Below are 19,712 nucleotides of genomic sequence, written 5' to 3'. Positions count from 1 at the left end.
CCAGCTGCCCTCCCCAAAATAGCTCCTTCTCCACGCGTGGGCCCAGCCGCGTGCACAGATCATCCCCCGCCCCCCCTCCCCACGCACCCACCCCCACTCCCGTCCTCAGCCGCCCGCGCCGGGTCCGGCTTTCGCATACCAATAGGCCGGCACACGCGGCGCGCATACCGATAGGGACACGCCCGGCGCCCTGCATACCAACCAGCGCACACGGGCCCGGGCACACGGCGGCCAGGGGGGCAGGCTCGGGGGTGGGCAGGCTCAGGGGGGCTCCGGTGGGATAAGAGGAAGAAGGACCCGCGCCGCTGCCGGGACTCACCTATCCAACTCTTCCTCACCCCCGTGATCGACCCCCTCCGCCCTGGGGGGTCGGCTTGGGCCTAGGAGTACGGGGGGAGGATTCTGAAGGCCCGGACGCCCGGGTCCTATCCTGGTAATTGCCCCTAGGAGGCCCGCCCACACGCCCACGCCAGTCCCGCGGACTCAGTTTCCTCCGCTGAATCGGGCCGACTTCGATCGGGAAAGCAGGGAGGGACGGGGTGGGGAGGGGAGCTCGGAAGGGAACCCTCGCGGCCTCTCCCGATCCCTTCTTCTCCCCTCCCCGCCGTCTGTCCTGGCCTTCTCCCGGGATGTCGAAGTAAGGGGAGGGGGAGCCCCGAAGCCGGGAGAAGGGGACCGGGTTGGACGGGGTCGGTCTGCGGTGGTTCTGACCCTGACCCCTGCGGGCGGCCCCCACCCCGGGGACCCCCTCCCCACCTCCCCTGCTCCCCGGAAGCAGCGCCACGTGCTCCCTCCAGCCCCTCCGCTGGGACCCCCCTTCCTCCAGGACCCAGAAATCCGGGCCCCCGCCCCGGCCCCCGCAGGGGTTACCCGGCTGCATGGCCCGTCCGGACGGCCGACTCCTCCACCCCCGGAGCCGCTCGCCCCCCGGAGCTCCTCCTCCCGGACCGTCCGCCGCCTTCCGTGCTCCGGTCCCGGCGCCGTCTCCCCTGGAGCTGAGCGGACATCGCGGAAGGAAGAGGGGGCCGGAGCCGGGAAGGGGGGGAGGGGCCCACGGAGCCCCGCCCCGGGCTCCTCCCCGGGATTCCGGGCCGCGAACCCCCGGACTCTGCCCTAGCCAACGGCGGGTGGGCAGACGCCCCCCACCACCCTCAGCCTCCCCCTCCCCGTGGCTCCTCCCTGGATCCCCTCCCCCAAACCCCGCCCAGGGGACCGAACGCCCGCCCCTGCCCTGGGAGTCGGTGGGCCGGGCTGGGGGCGCCCCCCAAGCCACGGCCGGCCCGGGCGGGGGCTGGGGGGTGACGGCGGGTGGAGCAAGAGGCTGCCAAGAGCTGTCCACAGGAGGGGCAGCGCCTGGCTTGCCGGCGCTTGGAGATCCTCCGTGGCAAGGATGGGGCCGGGGACCCCCGGGGACCCCTCCGCCCCCGGTCCTGAGAGGCGGCCGCGTCTGCGAGGGCAGAGTGAGGCCGGACGATGTAGACGCCGAGAGATTCAGCGTCGCATCTCCCGGGGGTCCGGGGATGGGAAATAGGAAGGGGGAGACCACCCACCAGGGGCGCCCCCCAACTCTGCAGAAGCAAGGAGCTCGGAGACGGAGGGTGGGGGGCTTCGGCCCCCCCGGAGGACGAGAGGGACAGGGCTGGGACAGCTCGGAGCCCCCCGAGGGCCTTCTCGGCCGCTCGGGCCCCAGCGGGGACCGGCTCCGGTCCCCCTAATCGGTGTCCACCGGCACCCCAAGAAGGCCTGCGGCCCGGCGGCCCCCTATTTACCATTCGCCTCCAGCCTCGGGTCCCATCCGCCGTGCATCGCCAAGTGGAAGAGTGACGTCAGCGGCTGGGCCGAGACCGCCGCCGTGTCTGGGAACAGTGGCGGGATTTTTTTTGGGGGGGGGGGTCGCTGCGCTGCCCCCCCCCCGCATAACAAAGACGAGGTGCCTTCCTGGGAGAGGGCTGGTTCCCCCCTCCGCCCGGCACACGGTTCTGCTCCCAATCGGAATCCCCAGCGGCCCTCACCAGCTCGCCCTCCCCATCACACCACCATGAGGTCCGCCCCTCCCTTACTACCCAAGAGGTAGGAAACTGAGGCACAGAGAGGCGGGAAAGGGGACCGCACTGTTCTGAATTCCGGCGCTCAGCTCGCTACTTGGTACACACTAAGCGCTTAATCGATACCTTAATTATGATTCAACTCGGGCGCCGGGGGCGGGACGCGAAGCCAGTCACCTTGTCCTCACGCCCAAGACTCCCTCCTCCCCCCCAAGGCCACTGCGTCCTGACCCGGTTGGGCTCCGCGGGGGAAAGGCCGGGTGGAGGCTAAAGGGGTGTGAGGAGTTAGGAGACAGCAGAAGCCTGAATTTAAGGGGAGGTGTTCGTGGGGCGAGACCGGCGTTGTCCCTGGGCGGAGAGCTTCAGGGGTTCGGTAGTCAGAGCCAGACTACGGCCCACTACCGCTTTGATTTGGGGCGAGGGCCTGGAGGCTCGGGGCTTGGGGTTGAGGGGACACGGAGTAGAGACCACTGGGGCCAGGGAATGGGGAAACAGCGGGAACCGGGACGGTGAACCACAGTCAATCAATTGTATTTATTGGGTGTTTATTGTGTGCAGGGCACTGTACTAGGCGCTTGGAGAGTCCAAAAAAAGAATTGGGAGACACATTCCCTGCTCACAGCCTTTCAAAAGACAACCGGGGATCTAGGCCACAGTCTCTCTCTCACACACACACAGACACACGCACACTATAGTCTCCCCTCCCCCCACACTGCCTGTCATAAACATTTCCAGAGTCTCATCGAATGTCTCGTCCTGATTGTCCCGGTCACTCTCTGACTTCTGGTTCCCTCATTCAATCAGTCGATCTATCAACCAATCACTAGTATGGACTGAAAGCTTACTGTGGGCAGAAGACCATACTAGGTGCCGGGGAGGGTACAACAGGGTTCGTAGACACGGTTCTTCCCCCCAGGGGACTTTCTGCCTTATCAGCCGACGTTGTTTATTGAGTGCTTACTGTGCGTAGAGCACTGTACTAAGCCTAGCCGGGGAGACAGTGTCTGACACACTCCTCTTTGACACAGGTTCGTAAGTCAGAGCTCCAAGGCCCCAAGCCCATCGGGCCCCAGGGTTTCACCGTGGTCACAATGACACAGCCACTGCCTGGATCCAAGCACGGTTCCAGACCGGCGGGCTGCTACCCAGGGCAGGTGGGCGACCACCTTTGACCCGGGATCCCCCCGGCCCCAGGCTTAACTCTTTGGCTGCTGGTATTGTTATTGTTCTTGTCTGTCTGTCTCCCCCGATTAGACTCTAAGTCCGTCAAAGGGCAGAGACTGTCTCTATCTGTTACCGTTTTGTACATTCCAAGCGCTTAGTACAGTGCTCTGCACATAATAAGCGCTCAATAAATGCTATTGAATGAATGAATGAATTAACCCATCCTCTGCCGTCCTTTGGCCGAGAGGGTCCAACGGGCCCCAAGTCCCTCCCTCCCCCCCATTTTCCCTCCTCCCTCCCTCTGCTCTACCCCCTTCCCCTCCCCACAGCACTTGTGTATATTTGTATATATTATTTATTACTCTATTTTATTAATGATGGATATATATCTATGATTCTATTTATCTTGATGGTATTGACGCCTGACTACTTGTTTTGTTTTGCTGTCTGTCTCCTCCTTTTAGACTGTGAGCCCGTCGTTTGGCGGGGATTGTCTCTCTCTGTTGGCGAATTATACATTCCAAGCGCTTAGTACAGTGCTCTGCACAAAGTAAGCGCTCCATAAATACGATTGAATGAATGAATGAATGAATGAATGAATGTTCATCCGCGGCCCGCGGCTGCCCCCCTGTGGCCGCGGAAGGGACGGCGCCGCCTCCGTCCCCCAGGAGGGCCGCTGCTCCGCACAACGATCGGAGCTCGGAAATAATAATAATAATGTTGGTATTTGTTAAGCGCTTACCTTGTGCAAAGCACTGTTCTAAGCGCTGGGGGGATACAAGGTGATCCGGTTGTCCCTCATGGGGCTCACCGTCTTCATCCCCATTTTACAGATGAGGGAACTGAGGCCCAGAGAAGTGAAGTGACTTGCCCAAAGTCACACAGCTAACTGGCGGTCCAGGATTAGAACCCATGACCTCTGACTCCCGAGCCCGTGCTGTTTCCACTGAGCCACGCTGCTTCTTCCGGGAACGCGAGGCCCAGATCCCAACCCCTGCCCCGACCCTTGCCCCGACCCCGACCCCGACCCTGGCCAACAGGGCATGCCGAGTCTCTGCCGGGTCTGTGGGGAGCGGCTGGGTGGAGACTGCAGACAGTAAACTCGTCCTCTAATAATAATAATGATGATGGCATTTGTTAAGCGCTTACTATGTGCCAAGCACTGTCCCAGGCGCTGGGAGGGATACAAGGTAATCAGGTTGTCCCACATGGGGCTCACAGTCTGAATCCCCATTTTTCAGATGAGGTAACTGAGGCACAGAGAAGTGAAGCCACTTGTCCGAAGTCACACAGCTGCCAAGGGGCAGAGTGGGGATTAGAACTCATGACCTCTGACTCCCAAGCCCGGGCTCTGTCCGCTTAGCCATGTTCTAGACTGTAAATTCGTTATGGGCAGGGAACGTGACTGCTAAATCTGTTGCGACAATAATAATAATAATGATCATGGTATTTGTTAAGGGCTTACTATGTGCCAAGCACTCTTTGTACTCTCCCAAGGGCTTAGTACAATGCTCTACGCATAGTAAGAGCTCGATAAATACCATTAATTGATTAGACTCCGGACCCCTCTCAGCTGATGGGTTTCTGCAGAATGGAGGGGCGAGGATGTTCTCCGTGGCCCCGGGGCGGGCAGAGCTGCAGGAACGATGGGAGAGGTGAGGGCCCTTTTTCACGGTATTCGTTGAGCGTTTACTGTGTGTCAAACACTGTTCTAAGCGCTGGGGTAGGTACAATTTAAGAAGGTCAGTGTGGCTTAGTGTAAAGAGCGCGGGTTTGGGTGTCAGACGAAAGTGGGTTCTAATCCCGGCTCTGCCACTTGTCTGCTGTGTGACCTTGAGCAAGCCACTTAACTTCTCTATGCCTCAGTTCCCTCATCTGTAAAATGGCCATTAAGACAGCGAGCCCCACGTGGGACAACCTGATTACCTTGTATCTACTCCAGTGCTTAGAACAGTGCTTGGCACATAGTAAGCGCTTAACAAATACCCTAATAATAATAATTATTATGAGGTCAGACGCAGTCCCTGTTCCCCACGGGGCTCACAGCCTAAATAGGCTCATCCTCTAGACTGTAAACTCGTTGTGGGCAGGGACTGTCTGTTTATTGTTAGATTGTCCTCTCCCAAGCGTTTAGTACCGTGCTCTGCACACAGTAAGCCCTCAATAAATACGATTGAATGAAGGTATTTAATCCCCATTTTACAGTTGAGGGAACTGAGGCACAGAGAAGTGAAGTGATTTGCCCAAGGCCATTCAGCAAGCATTGGGGAGAGCCGGAATTAGAACCCAGGTATTCTGATTCCCAGGACTGTGCTCTTTCCATTAAGGCCCGCTGATTTTGCCTCCCAAGGGGTGGGCGTGCCTGGAGCGGTCCGGTTCAGTTCAGGGGAAGGCCCTTCCGCTGGTGATCCTGAGGGGTCCCGACCCGTTATGTCTATTAGTATTATATTAATAATATTATAATTATATTATATTATTTCTCTCTGCTCCAGACTGGAAGCTCGTTGTGGACAGGAAACCTCTCCACCGACTCTGTTGTATGGTCCTCTCCCAAGCGCTGAGTTAATTGCTCTGCACGCAAGAAGCACTCAATAAATACTATTGATGATGATGAGCCTCATCCTCTAGATTGTAAGCTCGTTAATAATAATAACGATGGTATTTGTTAAACGCTCACTATGTACTAGGCACTGCTCTAAGCGCTGGGGTAGATACAAGGTAATCAGATTGTCCCATGTGGGGCTCACAGTCTTAATCCCCATTTTCCAGATGAGGGAACTGAGGCCCAGAGAAGTGAAGTGACTTGCCCAAAGTCACCCAGCTGACGAGTGGCGGAGCCGGGAATAGGACCTATGACCTCTGACTCCCAAGCCGGGGCTCTTTCCACTAAGCCACGCTGCTTCGTTATGGGGAGGGAAGGTGCCTGCTTATTCTGTTGTATCGTCCTCTCCCAAGTGCTTAGCACAGTGCTCTGCATATAGGAAGCGCTCAATAAATACCCCCTGACTGGTCAATTGAGGACTCTGTCCTAGCCGCGGAGCCGGCCTGCCCCCTCGCGGGCAGAGGCGGAACTGCTCCGGGCCGGACACTCAACTCCACGAGGCCTCCCACTTTTTTTTCCCTTTAATGGTATTTATTGAGCGCTTACTCTGTACTGGGTACCCTTCCTAAGAGCTGGGGTAGATGCAGAGCAATCCAGCTGGTCCATGGGGCTTAAACTCCATTTTACAGATGAGGTTAGTTGAGGCACCGAGAGGTGAAGTGAATTGGGCCAGGGTCATTCAGCAGACAAGTGGCAGAGCTGATCCGGGCTCCTCCTTGCTTCCCAGTTCCCAGGAGGAGAATTGAGGCAGCATGAACCCAGCCTGGAATCCTCCCCTCTCCTAGCCTTCCCATCATTAGCACAGGGTAGAGGGGGCGGGGATGTGGGCGAGGTTCTGGGCGGCGGCAGGGACCAAAGAGGGCCCTCCGAAGGAGACAGGGAGACGGGGAGGGAAGAAAGAGGCTGCGGCCGATTTGTAAATAGGAAAACTCTGGAGGATCCCTCTAATAGTAATAAATAATGGTGGGATTTGTTAAGCACTTACTATGGGTCATGCACCGTTCTAAGCGGTGGGGTGGATACACGCAAAATGGGTTGGATAAAGTCTCTGTCCCACGTGGGGCGCTCAGTCTTAATCCCCATTTTACAGATAAGGTAACTGAGGCACAGAGAAGTGAACTTGCGCAAGGTCACAGCAGGTACGCGGTGGAGCCGGGGTTAGAACCCACGTCCTTCTGACTCCCAGGCCCAAACTCTATCCACTAGGCCACACGGCTCCTCTGATGGCTCCCACCTTGGTACAGGCACGGTTCTGGCCAGGGCTAGACTATTGCATCAGCCTCCTCGCTGGTCTCCCAGCCTCCAGTCTCTCCCCATGCTGTTGCACGGATTATTTTCTTGAGGCATTGCTCAGCCTACAATCTCTCCTCTCATATAACCTTCCATTGTCTCGAAAGCAACAAGTCTCCTCCATCTGTCCCCCTCCCCGCCCTTACCTCTCTGCTTCACCCCTCCCTTTTCCAGGTGGTATTTAAGCACTTACTATATACCAAGCACTGTATTAAGTACTAGGATAGATATAAGATGATCAAATTGAACACACTACATGTCCCACAGGGAGTTTTAATCCCCATTTTACAGATTAGGTAACTGAGACACAGATAAACGAATTGCCCAAGGCTTCACGGCAGACAAGTGGCGGAGTCGAGATTAGAACCCAGGTCCTCTGACTCCTAGCCCCATGCTCTTTCCACTGCTTCTCTTATTTCTCAACTTGTCTTCATTTTCCCCAAGCCAACCTCCTCGCTCTTCCTCGCTATCCAATGACTCTCCTCCATTCCTGTGGGATTCCTTCCCACACAGCTCTCCCTGCTTCCAATCCCCTCCATTCATTCAATGTTATTTATTGAGCGCTTACTATGTGCAGAGCACTGTACTAAGCGCTTGGTATGTACAATTCGGCAACAGATAGAGACAATCCCTCTAAAATCCCACTTCCTCTAGCAAGCCCTTCCCTGATTGATTTCCCCACCCCCTGAGCCAGATCACTCCTTTGGCCATCTCTGTCGTTTATTAGCTTATTCACACCTTCCTTAGCACCTATATAAGCAAGCTGCTATTTATTGTGCACACTCTTATTGTCTATTTGTCTACCCCCTCTGTCAGAAGTAAGCTCTTTGCTTGGGGGGTGGGGGGAGGCGTGCAGAGGTTCAGCCACTCAGGACTTTGGATTTAGCAATAATAATACCTGTTTAATTCTTTAGTATACCCTTAAGCGCTTAGTACGGTGCCCTGGCACACGGTAAGCACCCAATAAATACCACTGCCTGACCCGTTCTGGACAGTTCTCGGTCGGCACAGGCATAACAGGAGGTAGAGGGGGGACCCCTCCACGTCTTCTTGTTCCTACCGAGTCTGCACTGGTTGACCGGGGGGTGGGTGACCCCCTCCTCGACCCCTTGCTGGGGACGGGTAGCGAGGTCACCTGCCCGACCGCCCCGTTTTTCACGCGTCGGGTGGGTTTCTTTTTTTGGTTTTTTTTTTTTACAAGATGGATTTATTAACTATGATACATATCACACAGTCCTTTCGTTTTTACACCATTCCCATCGAGACGAATACAATACTTGGTAGCAAATACAGGATTGGAAAACAAACCGAACAGAACTCGGCGCGAGAAACCTTGCCGGCCGCTGGGCGGTTTGGAGTGGCCACGGGCTGGAAGTGGCCTTGAGGTCAGTCAGCCACTGGACACGCTCAACCCGCCCAGCTCGGCATTGACCAGAGCCCCCAGGCAGACAGACGGACAGACAGAAAAACGACTTGGCCGCCGTGGGGCTTAGCTCTCGACACACAGTTCTCTCGCTTTTCCCGGGCAGATGCATCTCGCCGACCGACCCGGCCACACAAACGGACACCACGGATGATAAGCTTTTTTTTCTCCCCCCACCCGAGACGCTCAAAACACTTTCCGTCCATTCGACGTTGAGGACCAGGGAGGGCCCACTCGCCCAGCCGGCGAAAAGACCCCAAGAATCAGACCCCGAGGACGGCACCGCTCCAAATTTTCAAACCACTTTTATTCCCACACGATTTGAGAGACGGATTTTTTAAAATGTACACAGGGAGATTTTAAGATTTTTTTTTATTATTTAAACAATAACTTATGCCCTGTCTTGGAACTACATTGAGAAGACAACATTGCTGCCGCATTTGAGTTCTCCAAAGTGGGAGTTTGTTGAAAACCTAACAGTAAAAACTAAGACCTATTCCACGGGCAGCGGCCTCCCCCCTCCCCTCCCGCGGTTGAGCTCAGTACCCACGGCCGAGGGCTGGACATGAAAGGACTGACAGCTGCTTGGGGGGGCGGGGGGCACGGTCAGACCAGAAACAACCAGAAGGCAGAAGCCGGCGACGATTAAAGACCGGAGGCTAGGTAAGGGGGATGAGGCGGAGATGTGATCATTTTGAAGGCGGCGGCGGCTGCGATGGGACCCCTTTTCCGCGAAGAATAAAAAGGCCAGGCCCGAATCGGTTCCAAGGACAGGCCCACGCGAGACCGGAGACGCCCTGCCGCCCCCCCACCCGGGTTGTCGCTTTTCTTTCGTTTCGCGTTTTTCAGTTTTGCCTTGTTGAAATTTACTTGCCGGAAAATGGAAGATGGTGGGACGGTGTGCGTGGCTGAGCTGTTGGGTGTGGGCCGTGGGGAGGGGGGGAGCGATGGGGCCGCCCGAGGCCCGGCCTGGCAGCAATGTACCACGAGGTCTGGGAAGCCCCCAAATCCCTGCTCTACGGAAGGCTCGCCCCGCCAGCTCACAAACCAGGCTGGAACCAGAAGGTGCCTGGGGGAACAAAAAAAGGGGGGGGGCGCGGGCCACCTTCCCCGCCCCCGGAGGCGACAGGTTGGCACAGTGGCTACTCTGAAACGGCCACCCCCCAATCCCCAGGGGCCAGGCCCACCGTCTTTCCTGGCCCCTCGGGGAGACACGTGGCAGAGGGTGAGGTAGAGCCCTGGCTGATCTCACTCGCCTTCCCCCCCGGGGGGGGGGGGGGGGGGGGGGTCGGATGGGGGCCGAAGCTGGTGGGGCAGGACGGCAAGCACCCCCTTCAGCCCCACAGGGATAAGGAGAGCGATGCTGGGGGGCAGAGGGGGTAGCTGGCACCAGCCGCCCAGAAAGGCACCGAGGACCCACGGCTCCATCCCAGGACCAGGCAGAGGGAAGCTGCCACCCCTGGGGAGGGAGAGGAAGAGAAGGGGAGGGGGCCGGGACCGCCTCGGTTCCCGCCCTGCTCAGGCCCTAGGGAAGTTCATCATCAGCCCACTCCCACCTCCTGCAGGTGAGGGTATCTGGCCCAAAACCCACATGAATCTCCCACGCGTGACTTAAGGGCCGCCGTGACCCCCGCGGGAGGAGGAGGGGGGCTGGCGAGCCCCGGACAAAGAGGAGGAGTTAGTGTTATTTTTCTTGTTGTCTTAAACCACCTCGCTGTAGTCACTCACAAGGTCCCGGCCCAGAAATACAATCCGACTCTCGATACCATCGATCGACTGATTGAAAGGCAGGGGCTGTGTTTTAAAGTGCGAAGAGACCCAAAGGGCCCAGTGGTACCTTAGAACGTCCAGTTAACAGAACCGCCTCGGCCGCACGGGCAGGGGGCCGCCGGCCGGAGAAGGCTCCCGCGGGGAGAGGGGGCCGCAGGCGTGGGCCGGCCCCGCCGCCGTGGCGTTGGGTGGGACGGTGGGCGCCCAGTTTTAGGGTCCACCGGCCGACATCCGGGCAGCTGCCGCCACCCCCGTCCCCCTGCCCGCTCTTCTCCCCTGCCCTCCCGGCGGGGGGGGGGGGGGAAGGGGAGGGAAGCAGCCCCGGCCCCAAGGGGCCGAAGGTACGGACACCCTGGGCGAGGGAGGCCCGGCCTCCCGTGGTGGCTGCGGCCGCCTGGCAACAGGGGAGCCGGCCGTGGGCCGGAGCAAGACTGGGCAAGGGCCTCCCCTCCGGTTGCCATTCTTCCCCCCCCCGACCCTCCCCCACCCAACCCCATCCCGGTTTGCAGTGAGCTGTTACAGACTGAGAAACTGTTCCACAAACAACCCCCCACCCCCACCCCACCCCCAACACACCAAAAACCACAGAGACAGCATCCTAGGCCGCGCGCGGGCTCCCTCCCGCCTCCACCCGCCCATCCATCCGCCGGTCCACCGGTGGGGACCCACCGCTCACAACACGCACGCACGCACGCACACGCACGCACATACACACAGAACTTAACAAGGGTGTTTCAGTAACCACTTATGTAGTGTGTTTCACGGGGGGGCCTAAACGCCGGGTCCGGCTCTCAGCGCTTACCGCTAAGCGCCGGGCGCCCGACGTGGGCCGGCCGGGGGAGGGGCCGAAAGTCGGCCACCTAGGGTCCCCGGGCCGTGCCCCTCCCTCTCGCCCCACGGCTGCTCCGGCCCGGCTGCCGGAACGAGACCGGGGCCGGAACGTGAGGTTTGCGTTCGTGCTTTTCCTTGTTGTGTTCGTTCCAGTGTTCCTCGCGCCCAGGGCCGGCGGCCCCCGGCAACGGCCCAGACAGAGAACGGCAGCGCCGGCCCCTGCCCCCGCAGGCCGTAGGGGACCGGCTCCAGCCTCCGGGATTCCTAGCCGGGGCCCGGACCCCCACCGCCCTCCCGGGTCAGGAGCGGCGTTCCAAAGTCGGTTCTGTACAAGCGGCCGGCGCGGCCACGCCTGGCAGCGTCTGGGGAAACGGTCGCGTGGCTTCGGTGCGGGCTCACGCGGGGCGAGGCCTCCCGCGGCCCAGCGGCCCGGCACGGCCCCCGATCGGGGGCCCGTGACCCTCGCCCTGACCTGCCCGGTCCCGACGGGCCCCTGTGGACGTCACGGCCGGAGCGGCCCGAGCACGCACTGGCCTCGCGCTGGTCACAGTGGGGGCTGCTCGGCCTGAAGCTGCAGGAGCGGCGGGGGCTGCCCCGGGGACTGGGGGGTCGGCGGGGGAGACTGAGGCGGTGACGGCTGACTGCCCGGCGGGGTGGGGGCGAGGAAGGGGATGCCGGCGGCGGGCGCCGAGGGCGAGCTGGGCGTGGCGCCGGCCGGCTCGGAGAGCGGCCGGCTGTAGAAGAAGAAGGGGCACTGCTGGATGAACAGTTCGATGATTGTCTGGTAGGTGCGTGTGGCCGTCAGAGCGTCCATGGTGCTGAAGTCCGGACGCATCAGCGTGGGCCAGAAGCAGATGGACAGGTTTTCGCTCGTCATCAGATTGACCTTGTGGTTGTGGCTGACCCTGCGGGTAATGCCCCGAGGTCGAAGGTCAGCCCGGCCGTCGGGGGCGGCTGGCCAGGTCGCCCCCTCCCCCTCCCTCAGCTCAGGGCCGTGGCGCGACCTTCCTCCAGGAGGAGCGCCCACGGGGATTCCCGCTCTCCCCTGCCCTTCCCCTCCCCGCCGCGACGGTTACGCACTTGTTCAAGTGAGAGATGACATATTTGAAGACCTCGTGGTTCTCCCTGGGAAATTTCTTCAGCACCTCTTTGAGCGCGTGGAACTTCTGCTCCCGGTCGTTGATTTCTAGCGGAAGAATACGTGCCGGTCAGGTGACGTAATCCAGGATGGAAAAGTGGGGTCGGGGGCGGGGGAGGTGTATCTGGGAGCGCCGGCAGCTCTCAGCGGGCCCCGTGGGTCCAGGTTCATACACTCGGAGGAGATTGAGACAGGAACAGAGCTCGGCGGGCAACTCCACTGTCACGTGTCAAGTGGGAGGGTGTAGGGAGAGACTCCGGGGGCTCGGCCCACCCAGCTCTGCGAGGGTTGGCGTTGGGCAGTTTGGGCTTCGACGCCAGGCCTAGCGCTCCAACAGAAAGCTGCAAAAGGACCCCAGGATTTGGATTTGTAGGATCTGGTGATGGGGGTAGGGAGGAGTGTATGGAGAGAGAGAGAGAGAAAAGTGGAGAGAGAAGTGGCGACAGACAGACTCTCTCTCGGGGGTGAGGTCAGCCTGATTGTGGAGGATTGCCCAGGGGAAGCCCAGGATGTCTGGAACAATGACGACGGGCAGCTACTCTCCAAAGTTCCAAAGGCTCAGGTCCCCGGCTAGCCTCTTCTCGCCACAAGGGGTGGGGCAGAACAACTCGGAGGGAATCCCACTCATCCAGCAGCTCCCTTTCTGGGCCAGAAAAAAACCAGGAGGGTGCAGGGCGCCAGAGGCATAGCAGGAGGGAAGGGGAGAGGGAGTGAGGGGGAGAGGCGGAGCGCATGCCAACCCTGACTCCCCCAGATCCCCCAGGCCTCGACACCCCCGGACCCCCGGATCCTTCAGACCTCAACTTCCTGACCCCTCTCGGGTCCGTGTCCCCCAATACTCTGATGCCTAGTGTCACCTGCCTCCCCAATGGACCCTGGGTCATTTCTGCCCCATCTTTTGCCCCAAACCAGTCTCCTCCTCCCTCCCACCTATCCTTCTGCTGCTGCTCCTCCTCCTCCTCCTCCCCCCACCCCCTCACCCCTCCAACCACCCTCCTCCTCCTCCCCCCACCCCTCCAACCACCCTCCTCCTCCTCCTCTTTTACTCCCCCTTCCCCAAATCTCCTCCCATCCCCTCAAATGACACTTAAACCTTTATTGCCTTATTACTGTATTGTACTTTCCAAGCGCTCAGTACAATGCTCTGCACGCAGTAAGCGGACTGAATGACTGAATGAATGCACGAAAGAAGACCGATCCTGTTGCCCGGGCCTGGGCCCGGGGGTGAGTGCAGCCAGCAGCCCGGCCGGGTCCAGCCCGGAGTATCGCCTCTGGCCTAGCGGCAGGGCCCGCGGCCCCCTCACAAGGTGCCCCGCCACCCCTAGCCCCAGCCGGGAGCCCAGTTCCCACTGCCACGGCAACCTCGGCCCGCCATCCGCCTCCCCGGAGCCGGTCCCTCTCCCGGCCGCAGTGCCCAGTCAGGGACAGTGTCCGCCCTGAGCCGGGGGGAGGGGGGAGGCTGAGCTGAGTCATGATGGAGAAGAGGGTTCCTCGGCCGGAAGTCCTGGATTCCAAAAAGGAGGGAGAGGGAGAAGGGGAGTCTTGCCCGGAGAGAGCTCCCTGACGCCACAAGGTGGGGCCAGACTCCAGGGCTGGGTGCGCAACTGGCCCCCACGCCCCTCGGACCGTGCGCTTCTTTCTGCATTTCTGCAGACAGCAGTGCTCCTCACTGTTTCGAGCAGAGCCCCGGCAGCCACCCTCAGGTTCCCCTCTGGCTCGGCGGCCCAGACGCCGGCCGGCCCGACACCACGGGCCTCTCCCCGAGGCCCGCTGACGGGTCAAGCCCTGGGGGGGCGGGTGGGCGACGGGGGCAGGCTGGCGGGAGGGCGTCTCCGAGAGGTCACGAGAGCCGCGGCAGCAGCGTGGGGACACCTGGCGGGCTTCGCTGAGTGGTGGAAAGGCCACCGCGATGAGCAGCACGCCCAGATCGGGGGAGTTCCCGGCACCTGCCCGCCGGACCTTCGGCGAGGCAGGACCGCCCCCCGACCCCCGGAGCCCCCCGCCCACCCCGGGTGGTCTCGGACGGACTCACTGTGAGCCTCCACCAGGTCGATCTGCATGCTGTAAGGCACCAGGGGGTCGGGCAGCTCGGAGAAGAAGCTTTTCATGGCCCCGGCCACCGTGTTCACGGTGAAGTCCTTCTCGGCCAGGTCCAGGCTGTGATCTGCAAGGAGGATGGGTCCCGTTCGAGCTGTGCCAGCAGGATACTTGGGGCTGGGGGCGCAGGCCCCCCCGAAATGAGGAACCCCGGGCAACCAAATTAGAACGCCGGCTCAACCCTTTAGAGGGTGTAAGAGAACCAGATCCAGCATCAGCGCTCCGGCTGATGGCAGTGAAACGTCGACGGGTTCTGAAGCCGCCACTCAGGCAAAAGACACCGGTGGTTGGGAGACATCTGGCGTCCCGGAATCCCCTCCCACTGGGACTCCTGGTCTAGCCCTTCCTGCCTAAGGGTCAAATTCCTCACCGGCTTCCCTGGGACGCAGCCTCCAGGAGGCCGCCCACTGGCCACCTACCCCTGGGTGACAGCCAGATGGCACACACTGGCCGGCCTGATGGCTCATCGGCCCTGCATTCCGCCCTGGGTGGGCACCACTGGCACGGTGGGAGCCGATGCCCCTAACGCTCCTTCGGTCACCCTGACCGAGGGTCGATGGCAGATCTCTTCCGAAACCTGCAATGCCCAGCCCTGCCAGCTCCATACGGCGCCACAGGGGTGCCAGTCCAGCTGGCTCTGCCTGTTCCAGTGAAGAAGCCCTTGCCGGTGTCTGCCGGGAACCTGCCGTCTTGGCTGGCCTCCGGGATCCCGAGGCCTGGTGCTGCGGCACTGGAGAAGAGGTTTCTCACCTCTGCAATTCGGAAACCTCCAGCCTAGTCTCACGGGGATGCTGCCCTGACCCGGAGGGATCCTCCGACCGAGTGGGCACCTGCCCTGGGGACGCCCTCCCAGACTCTGGAGCCGGAAGCCCCGTCAGCTACGCCCCGTGGGGGAGAGTGCCGTGGAAAGAGAGTGGGCACCGGGAGGGGCACCAGGGACCCGAGATCCTACCGCCCCGCGGGCTCTGGGCCTACAGACGCGACCGCGGTAATCCCGACCCGGCATACGTCACCCCGTCATCCCCGGCCCTGCGGACATCACCTTGATCGAACTGCCTCTGAAGACTCTCCATCTCAGACTTGTTCCCACTCACACGATAGATGCCTTCGGTACTCAGCCCTGAAGAAAGGAAAACAGGACAGGACAGGTGAGAGCTGGAAACCCTGGAGGAAATCTCTGGGACCCCAGGCCGGGGCCACCGGGACCGCGGCCCGGGATCACCGGGGCCACCTGTACCCCTGGGTGGGATCATTGGGACCCACGGCAGGGATCGCTGGGAGGGCCAGGACCCACGGTGCAGAAATCGGGGACTTTCCAAGTGTCGGGGGGAATCGTGGATGTTACAGGCCGCATGGGCAGGCGAGGGTGAGCAGCCCTGGTCCAGAGGGCCCAGTCTCTCAGGAGAAGGGGCACCACAACCCTGGCAAGATGTGACAGGCGGGGACACCTGTTCCTTTCTTCCCAGCATCACCTGCACCAGCCCCCGAGAGGTCCAGGAGCCTCGGCGTCTCCTTTCCGTCAACACGCGCCCGCCTCCACCTGCCGCCCGCCCGGCCCCTCACCTGCATCCGCTTAGCAGAAATCTCCTCTAACATGGCCAGCCAGCCCAGCCCTCACCCCGCCCAGCGCCACGCATAATTAGAAGGGGCATCATTAGCCTGGCCAGAACAATTCATTAGAACCACTAATTACACACCAATTAGAACAAACAAAACCTCAGCCGCCGTGGCAAAGAACACCAGCATAACTGGCAGCCTGGCAATGGGGAGGGTGGGGGATCGGGTGGGAGGACGGGGACAGAGCGGGGGTTGGTGGGGGAGGGGGAACTCTGGGATGGGGAAGGAAGGAACCGGAGCCAGCAGGTGCTTGCCGGGGTAGGAGACTGCCTCTTAGCCCGCTCCGTGCCCAACGGAAACTCCGTCCCATCAGCTTTAAGGCAGTCAGTCGGCTCGCGCCCTCTTACTTTTCCTCCCTCACCATTCACTACAACCCGGCCCCCGTGCTTCACCTCTCCGGCGCCGACAGCTCAGTATACCTCGACCTCGTCCGTCTCGCCGACTCCTTGCCCACGTTCTCCCTCCCCCTTCACATCCAATAGACCGCTTCTCTCCACATTTTCTCGACCCTACCAAAATCACACCTCCTCCAAGAGGCCTACCCTGTCTAACCCTTCATTTCCCTTCCCTTCTGCTTCACCTAAGGAATCTCTACCCCTTAAGCCCTTCGATACTCACCCCATCTCAGCCCCTCAGCACTTACGTGCACTTATACTCGGTTGTTTCCCTTCTCTGTAACTTATATTAATGTCTGTTTCCCCCTAGACCGTAAGATCGTTACAGGCAGGGACCGGGCCTACCGACTCTGTTGCACTGCACTCTCCCAAGCGCTTAGGATAGTGCTCCGCATACAATAAGTGCTCAGTGAAGACCACTGATTGCACGGGCAAAGTCAGGCAGAGCTGGCTCCTGGAGTCTGAGAGCCAGGCAGACGGGCAGGCAGGCAAATGGACAGGGTGTCCCAGGGCAGAGTCAGGCACCTGAGGAAATCCAGCCTCACAAGCAGGTGATGGCTCGCTCGAGCCCCCGCCCCATGATAATGCCTACGGTGCCCCCAAGAACAGCGCTCCCTCCTCCCGCCCGACCCCCGGTGGAGAGAGATTTCTTGGGCAGGCCACCCTCTGCACCTGCTCTCTCAGCCCTCCCAACGGCTGCCTCGGTACAATCTGGATCTGCAGGGATACCCGATCAATCCTCTGCAACGTTACCAGCCCCACCGCCACCATCACCAGCATGGATAACTACCCGGTAAATGACCTAGACCGGAGCCAGCCCGGGAGGCAAACCGAAGCTCGGCCTAGTGCCCACCCGGAACCCGGGCCAGAGCCCTGGTACTTTTGGTCCGGAGGGCGCGGGTTCGCTTTTACCTCCGTGGCCCATCTATGAGCCCCACCCTGGCCCCAGGTAGGGGGCAGAGTGCCCGTTCTCCCCAGGCCCTTTGTTCATTCCCCTTCTCTCCCTCTCGGCTCTGGCCGCGCAGGTCTCCACGGCAGGGGAAAGGACACGCCGTCCGGAGGTCCCGGAGGCGGGGTCCGTTGCGGCCTCTCCCACTCGGGACACCGGTACGGACCCCGTCTCCCTGGAATTCCTGGGGCCTTCCCGTCGGAAACTGGCTCCCTCTCCCAGCCGGAACGTGGGTCGCTTTCCGGCAGCCCGGCGGGCCAGATCCCAAGGTCTGCCGCCGGTGTACGAGGTCCACTCTGATAGGGTGTCTGAACCCCGAGTCCCTCAAACCATCCCCCTCCCTCCCTCTGCTTCCCAGTGCGCGTTGTCACTGGCTGGGGTGGTGGTGGGAGGCGGGGAGAAGAGGGAAGGAGGAGGAAATCTCTCAGTTGCTAAAAAAACAAGTCTCTCTCTTTCTTACACACACACACACACACAGACGGACGGGCAGGAAGCCTCATTATGCGATGACACACACCCTGAAAAATGCCTAGAGCCACCCCCTTTCAGGGTTGGGGGATGGGAGGGCCGAGGCGTGCCGGCAGGCTCAGCCAGTAGCCCCCGTGGGCCTCAGAACTCCGGGGAACAATTTCCCAGTCAGGCCTCGGGCCCTGGGGCCAGAGAGCACCATCTCCTTGATGGGTCTGGATCTCACCCACTGTCCCCAGGCCTAGCCCCCCACCCCCTCCACTCCCGGCCAGCCCAAACTAACCAATGGAGTCACGCGTTCACAGGAGGGCCACTGGGCCCAACACTCTTAGGAAAGAACTGAGCTACGGTGAGGTCCGGCCCTGGGGGGTTGGCATTTTCGCTCCCTGACGGCCGCCCCCTGCCCCTGCCCTCTTTGGCCCCCGGGGGGAAATCCAGCCGGAGGACAAACGTTTTCCCCGCAGTGTTCTGCTCAGCGTGCGTGACTCAGCCTGAGGGACGCGGAGACGCCACACGACCCGGCCCGCCGCCCCGACACTCAAAGCCGCTTCCCGGGCGCTTCCCAAGATGCTCCGGGTGGCTTCCGCGTCCAGCGGCCGAGGGAGGAGGTCTGGGCCGGCTCTGCCCGCCGGTAGCGCCTGGTCGCGGAGGCCGACGGGAAGCCCGGCGAACACACGGTGGCCAGAGAAGCCACGGCACCACGGGGCCGGCTGTCGGGCGCTCAGGTGGGCCCCGGCTCCGGAGGCCCCCTTCCTTTCCTCTCGTCCATGACGGTGAGCTCCAACTCGCCGCCGGATTCCACCCGGGGCCCACGGGTGAAGCTGTCACAGGTCGGGGAGCGAACCTTGCCCCAGGCCACATTCACTGCAACGCGGTGGGAGAAGCCACCTGTGCGCATCGCCACGGCCATCTACAGGGGACCCCCGCACCGTGCCCGGGCGGTGGGTGCGACTCCCATTTCTCCCCCGCCGCCCGGTTCCGGCTGCAATGGAGACTGGCACCACCACTGGCTTTCACCCGCTGCCATCAGCAGACGGTGGGCGGGGTCTGGGTGGGCAGGATTCGGGCCTCAGGCTCTAACGGCCGCCCTCCAACCCCCTTCCAGCGCACAGCACGGCCCCCAGGGCCGCGACCAGCGCCCCCTCCCGCAGCTCAGCCGCGGCCCCACGCTCACCTGTCGCTTCAATGTATTCAATACAGCGCTCGATAAAGATGGGGATCGGCCTGTCCGGAGTGACCACCGTGGCCAAGGGGACCCCAAAATAGTTACTCTCCCACATCGTCTTGGTGATGGACGGCCGGGGCTTGGGCTTTGGTTTCTGTCAGGGAGAGAGGGGACAGTCTGGTTAGCAGCCAGGCGGCGGTGGAGGGGACCACCTCTAGCCCACCCCCAAGGAGACGGCGGCGGAGGGGTCCGCCTCCGGCCCACCCCTAGGGATACGGTGGCGCCCCATGGCCCGGACAGGCGAGCCAGGTGGTGGCGGGGAGGGCGCCCGCCCAAGGGAGACCCACGGTCCTCTCCAGCCGCTAGCGGCTGCTTCCCGCCTCCCCGGCTGGCGGGCAGCAGTCCAAATCACCCCCACGGGGGGCCACCGCCACAGGCGTGGCCGGCACACGTATCCGACACCCCTGATTGGATGTGTTGGGGCAGGGGCCCGGAGGAAACGGGAAGTTCCCCAACCCGCCCCCGCCCAACGAGAATCTCATTCCGGAGACACGACACGGCCCTTAGAAGCCAACTTGTCCTCCTCTTTCGCCTTAGGGAGGGGACGAGACACCAGAACAAAAACCTGTGTTGGTTGAAAGCCCCCTCTGGCTACCCCCTACCCACCCCGGGCCAGGCCCCGGCTCCATGTCGAGGGGTCACACCTCTCGGGGTCTCAGTGCCCCCTCCGGGGAGCGGGGATGAGACGGAGCGCCCCG

General features: G+C 61.4%; 1 protein-coding gene across 1 annotated transcript in view; it reads right to left on the bottom strand.

Annotated features, from left to right (window-relative positions):
• Nucleotides 1-8,810: 8,810 nt before the first annotated feature.
• The window catches only part of ARHGAP35 (Rho GTPase activating protein 35), a 33,086-nt gene continuing 22,184 nt past the window's right edge, over nt 8,811-19,712 (bottom strand). The window contains exons 3-7 of the mRNA XM_029065190.1: nt 18,964-19,108; nt 15,403-15,480; nt 14,296-14,427; nt 12,206-12,311; nt 8,811-12,030 (exon numbers count right to left, since the gene is read on the bottom strand). Coding sequence (XP_028921023.1) covers nt 11,670-12,030; nt 12,206-12,311; nt 14,296-14,427; nt 15,403-15,480; nt 18,964-19,108 — 822 coding nt within the window. The 3' untranslated portion in view covers nt 8,811-11,669. The remainder of the gene's footprint in view (nt 12,031-12,205; nt 12,312-14,295; nt 14,428-15,402; nt 15,481-18,963; nt 19,109-19,712) is intronic.

The sequence above is a fragment of the Ornithorhynchus anatinus genome, chromosome 5 (genome assembly GCF_004115215.2).
Source record: "Ornithorhynchus anatinus isolate Pmale09 chromosome 5, mOrnAna1.pri.v4, whole genome shotgun sequence".
In the NCBI taxonomy this organism is placed as follows: domain Eukaryota; kingdom Metazoa; phylum Chordata; class Mammalia; order Monotremata; family Ornithorhynchidae; genus Ornithorhynchus; species Ornithorhynchus anatinus.
The sequence above is the reverse complement of the archived record's forward strand: the minus strand, read 5'-3'. Positions and strand labels throughout refer to the sequence as shown.